At 39.9% G+C, this 4,039-nt stretch overlaps 1 protein-coding gene across 1 annotated transcript; it reads left to right on the top strand.

Annotated features, from left to right (window-relative positions):
• The first annotated feature begins 256 nt into the window (after nucleotides 1-256).
• Nucleotides 257-2,298, top strand: LOC140938123 (uncharacterized). The gene has a single exon (XM_073387651.1). It carries the CDS (start codon nucleotides 712-714, stop codon nucleotides 2,296-2,298), a length of 1,587 nt encoding a protein of 528 aa, XP_073243752.1. The 5' UTR covers nucleotides 257-711.
• The last annotated feature ends 1,741 nt before the right edge of the window (nucleotides 2,299-4,039 follow it).

Below are 4,039 nucleotides of genomic sequence, written 5' to 3'. Positions count from 1 at the left end.
CATAAATTAATTCCGCACTATTTAAACAGTTTAGGAAGTCTTTTTATTCTTATACAATAATAGAAATATAGTTTTATCAATATTTGCGATCCACAGATCAGAATTCCATTTAAGGAAAAACTACTCTTCATATTTTAATTCATTTCATGAAGGAAATGGAACGATACTTTCGGCCTTTTGCACCAAACCGACCTACGTGGACTACCTCGGGAGGTGGTCTCGTATGAAACGTTCATACCAAACCGGAATGTTTCTAACCGAAATTTCCAGAATTTTAAAAAGTATAGTCAGCGCACTTGAGATAATCACTCGTCACACTTTATCTTAGTCGTTGAAGTGTCCCTCACTATATTGCTACTGATCAGTAGCAGAGAAACAACATGAACGGCTTAAAAGAAAAATGGGTACATGTCAACTGGCCACAAGTATAAGGTGAAAGACAACTCCGTGCCTGAGGTAAACTATCACAAAGACGTTTAGAAATGCCTTTCACTTTTTAACTCTTACAATTAGACCGAAAGTAGCTGTTATGAAAAGATGCGCATACAATCTCATTTAGATTGAAAATAAACGAGCACGGGAAAGAATACGTTCGTAAAGAAAGTTGATTGATATGAACGTCAAAGGGCGGGACATGTCAACTGGCCATGGATATAAAGGTAAATGGAGTCTTCATGTTTGGTCTCAAACGTCTGAAGTTCGCTCGTTTAGATGGGTCTACTAGCAGAGGTAGTTGGTCAAATCTTGTTCAGTTTTACGAGAGGCGTAACAGAGCACTACAATCCAGAGGAACCTGAATTCACTGCAGAATTTTTTGGCTACGATCCTTTAGAAAGCACTGGTCGAGAATGGTATTATCAGCCAGTTGATGAGCTTATTTACCAAGAATACAGTGACAGAGAAGCTACCACATGGGATTATCTACCTTCTAACAGTCTTAATATCCAGGTTCTCGATGCGCGCTCACCAGATGAAGAACCAGAAGAATATCAAGACGAAAACAGGGCAATGGCTTGGAAACGCCTGCGGCCACCCGCTCTCAATACGGTTGGCAAATCAATGTGCATTGGAGCTTTGATCTCGCTTCTTGCTGCCACCTTTTTGGGTACAACACACACCGTAATATCTTGCGTGCGTTTTAAGAGTTTAACTTTAAGCTGCTATAATCACTCAGACAACTCCTTATCAACTCAAATGCAATGGCAAATAACCATTTCTGGTATGATTTGCAGTGGTTTTTTTTATATTTGGCCTTTTACGATTTTGATTTTTCTTTTTCGTCCGTTTCAATTGTTTGGGGTAAAAAGATTCTTGTGTCTAATTTCTTTTCTTTGCTACTGTTTGGATTCACTTTATCGCGGTTTTCTTCGAGCCTTAACTTTATCGGCTCATGTGAGCATTTCCAGCTTTTTAGCACGGTTTCCACTACATGCACTATTTATCATCTGCGTTTCCTTGGAACTGTACGTGGTGACCAATCATTTCTGCCCACGCTCAAGAACAATAAAAAAAATTTCCTTGTTCCTTCAACTAATGGTACCTGTCTGTTTTACTTTCCTACTGGCACAAATTTCTTACTATTCTCTTTATCCATATTACGTCGAAAGCAATCACAAATTTTTATTCGCTCTTTTTGCGCCTATTATTGGAGTCGTTTTGAAGACGTTCTCTCGCATCTGTGCTCAGCGGTTATATAACATTACTCATCCGGGATATTCTTATGTTATGCTTGTGCCGTTGTTTTACGGAACAGCGATAATGTTTCGAGTTTTGCAGGCAGATCTTGACAATCTACAATTCATCATTACAATAGGAATCGTCCACGGTGCTGGAGAAGTTATAGAACGAAGTACAATGGTTTTAACTGATCACATTTGTTATGTGCTGTGGAGAAGAAAATCAGCTTCTTGGGGGACTTTTCGCACCCCTCGCCGTGAGAGACTCATGGCTGATATTGCTATCATGAGCATGTTGTCTGAATCAACTGCTATAGTGTCAGTTAACGGGTTTATTTACTTGCACAAGTTTCTTTGCCTGCGAGAAAACTCACTTTTACCGTTATTACAGTTATTTGCCAAGAGCACCTCATTTCAGCTAGTGATTGAATGGTTTTTCACTAGCGTTTCTTTGGCAATCGAGACTCGTTATCAGAATTTGGCGGTCATGGCTGTTTTGCGAAGACGATGGAAAAGACACCTTTTAGTGGCAATTGTGAACGTAGTTCCCTTAACTATTTATACGAGCGAAAATCTTTTGGAACTTATTACTAATCAACAAAACGTCGCTAAGTTTTATTAAACCGTTGGATGAGTTGTAAGGACGCTTTGTCCCAATAAAGTGACTAACCGTTCCACGTTTGAATGAACGTTCCACGTTTTGGTTGAGGCTTATAGAGTTAAGAAGGTTCGTAACCAAATTAAAATACACCTGTATAAACACTTTTCTTCAACATATAACGAGTTCAACAAAAGAGGGGGGCACTAATTAGCGTTCCGCTTCTTTGTTGCAGTTATACTCTAAGAGGCGGGCGTTGAAAAAAGGGATAAAATCAAACACGCGCAGTTATTTGTCGGTTAAAAGGGGCTATATGTCACGAGGATATATCATTTTTAACTCGTGGGTACGCGCGAGCGTACCACGAGTTATTGCAGGGACAGGGATATGCAAATGAGTCACTCGCTCACTCGTAGTAGACGCCCTTCGTAATCTATCGGGTGCGAACTCGGGAGCGCGAAGATCTATCGTTTCCAAAGAAGCACGCGCTCGCCAAAGTTCGGTGGCATCAAATTCCTCGCTGAGAGCGTGCATCGTGCGCTACAGCACGGTTAGAGGATAGAGGTCTTAGCAAATTCAAGACACGCAGGAATCTTTCAGATTAGTACGATTCAAGAGCCTTTGACTCGTCCAGGCGTTAAACTTGACGAGAAGATGAGCATTTGCTCTTCGACTCCTTCAACTTCTACGCTGGCTTGATCTCCTACCTTGTAGTGATGTAGTAGGTTATGTTTATGAATGAATGCCTATGGTATGGTAAATAAAGGCACTTCTTCTTCTTCTTCTTCTTGAGGACTCTCCAAGATCACGGGGCGAAACGGGATGTGATTTTGAGCATTAGCTTTCAAATAACAGCGGAAATCGAGATAAGAAAACATAAGCTTATGTTTTGCGTCCTACTTCGCGGAGGAGTTGTGTCGACTTTGTATCGCATATGTTGTTTCATTGCTATGAAATGCGTTTACATTGTTTTTTACTGTCAGTAGCCTGGTTTCAATTAGCCTTAATTTCATCCGATTGCCTCGAGTCCTTTTTTCAATCGGTTAAGTATGGCTCGATGGTTTACCGGCGGAAGTTCCATGGAAAAGGCATTATATTTGAGACTTTTCAACAATTCATGTGTTCATCCTCAATGGCGTAGTGGCTATGAGAGTTCGGGTCAACCCGAAGGTACCGGGTTCATATGCTACTATGGACCTTCTTCTTCCCTTCTTCCTTTTTTTTTTCTTTTTTGTTTTGTTTTGTTTTGTTTGCTTATTTGTTTTGCTTTTTTTTGTTTGTTTGTTTTTAAATATATACGTAAATAAATAAAGTGCAATAAACAGCAAGAAAAGTATTGTGTTTCCAGAACAAGGATAGTATACTTATAATCTGAATTTCTATCATTTCCTAAAATTTACTGTGGGAAAACCAGAGGTGATAACTAATTGATTATTTTCTAAACAACGTACCCACGAGTTGGCGATAGTCTTTCTTTGATGTATTGCTGTTTTAGTTCAGTTCTGTAGTGGTCATTACCCAGTGCGTGCCTTTACCCATCGGCACAATTTTTTTTGTAGGCATTAAACCCTACTTTTCAAGTTTCGGTCCATGTCCATCCATAGCTATCCATGCCCAAATATAGTCTCAAGGTCGAAGTGGACAACTTGGGCTACGAAGAACAACGACGGATTTCGACAGGTTTACAAGATATTCATAACTGGATAAAAGGTGAGCCCATAATTTAAAGGGTACACGTCCGCGTATGGAACGCAGACCAAAATGT

The sequence above is a fragment of the Porites lutea genome, chromosome 5 (assembly GCF_958299795.1).
Source record: "Porites lutea chromosome 5, jaPorLute2.1, whole genome shotgun sequence".
NCBI lineage: Eukaryota > Metazoa > Cnidaria > Anthozoa > Scleractinia > Poritidae > Porites > Porites lutea.
The sequence above is the reverse complement of the archived record's forward strand: the minus strand, read 5'-3'. Positions and strand labels throughout refer to the sequence as shown.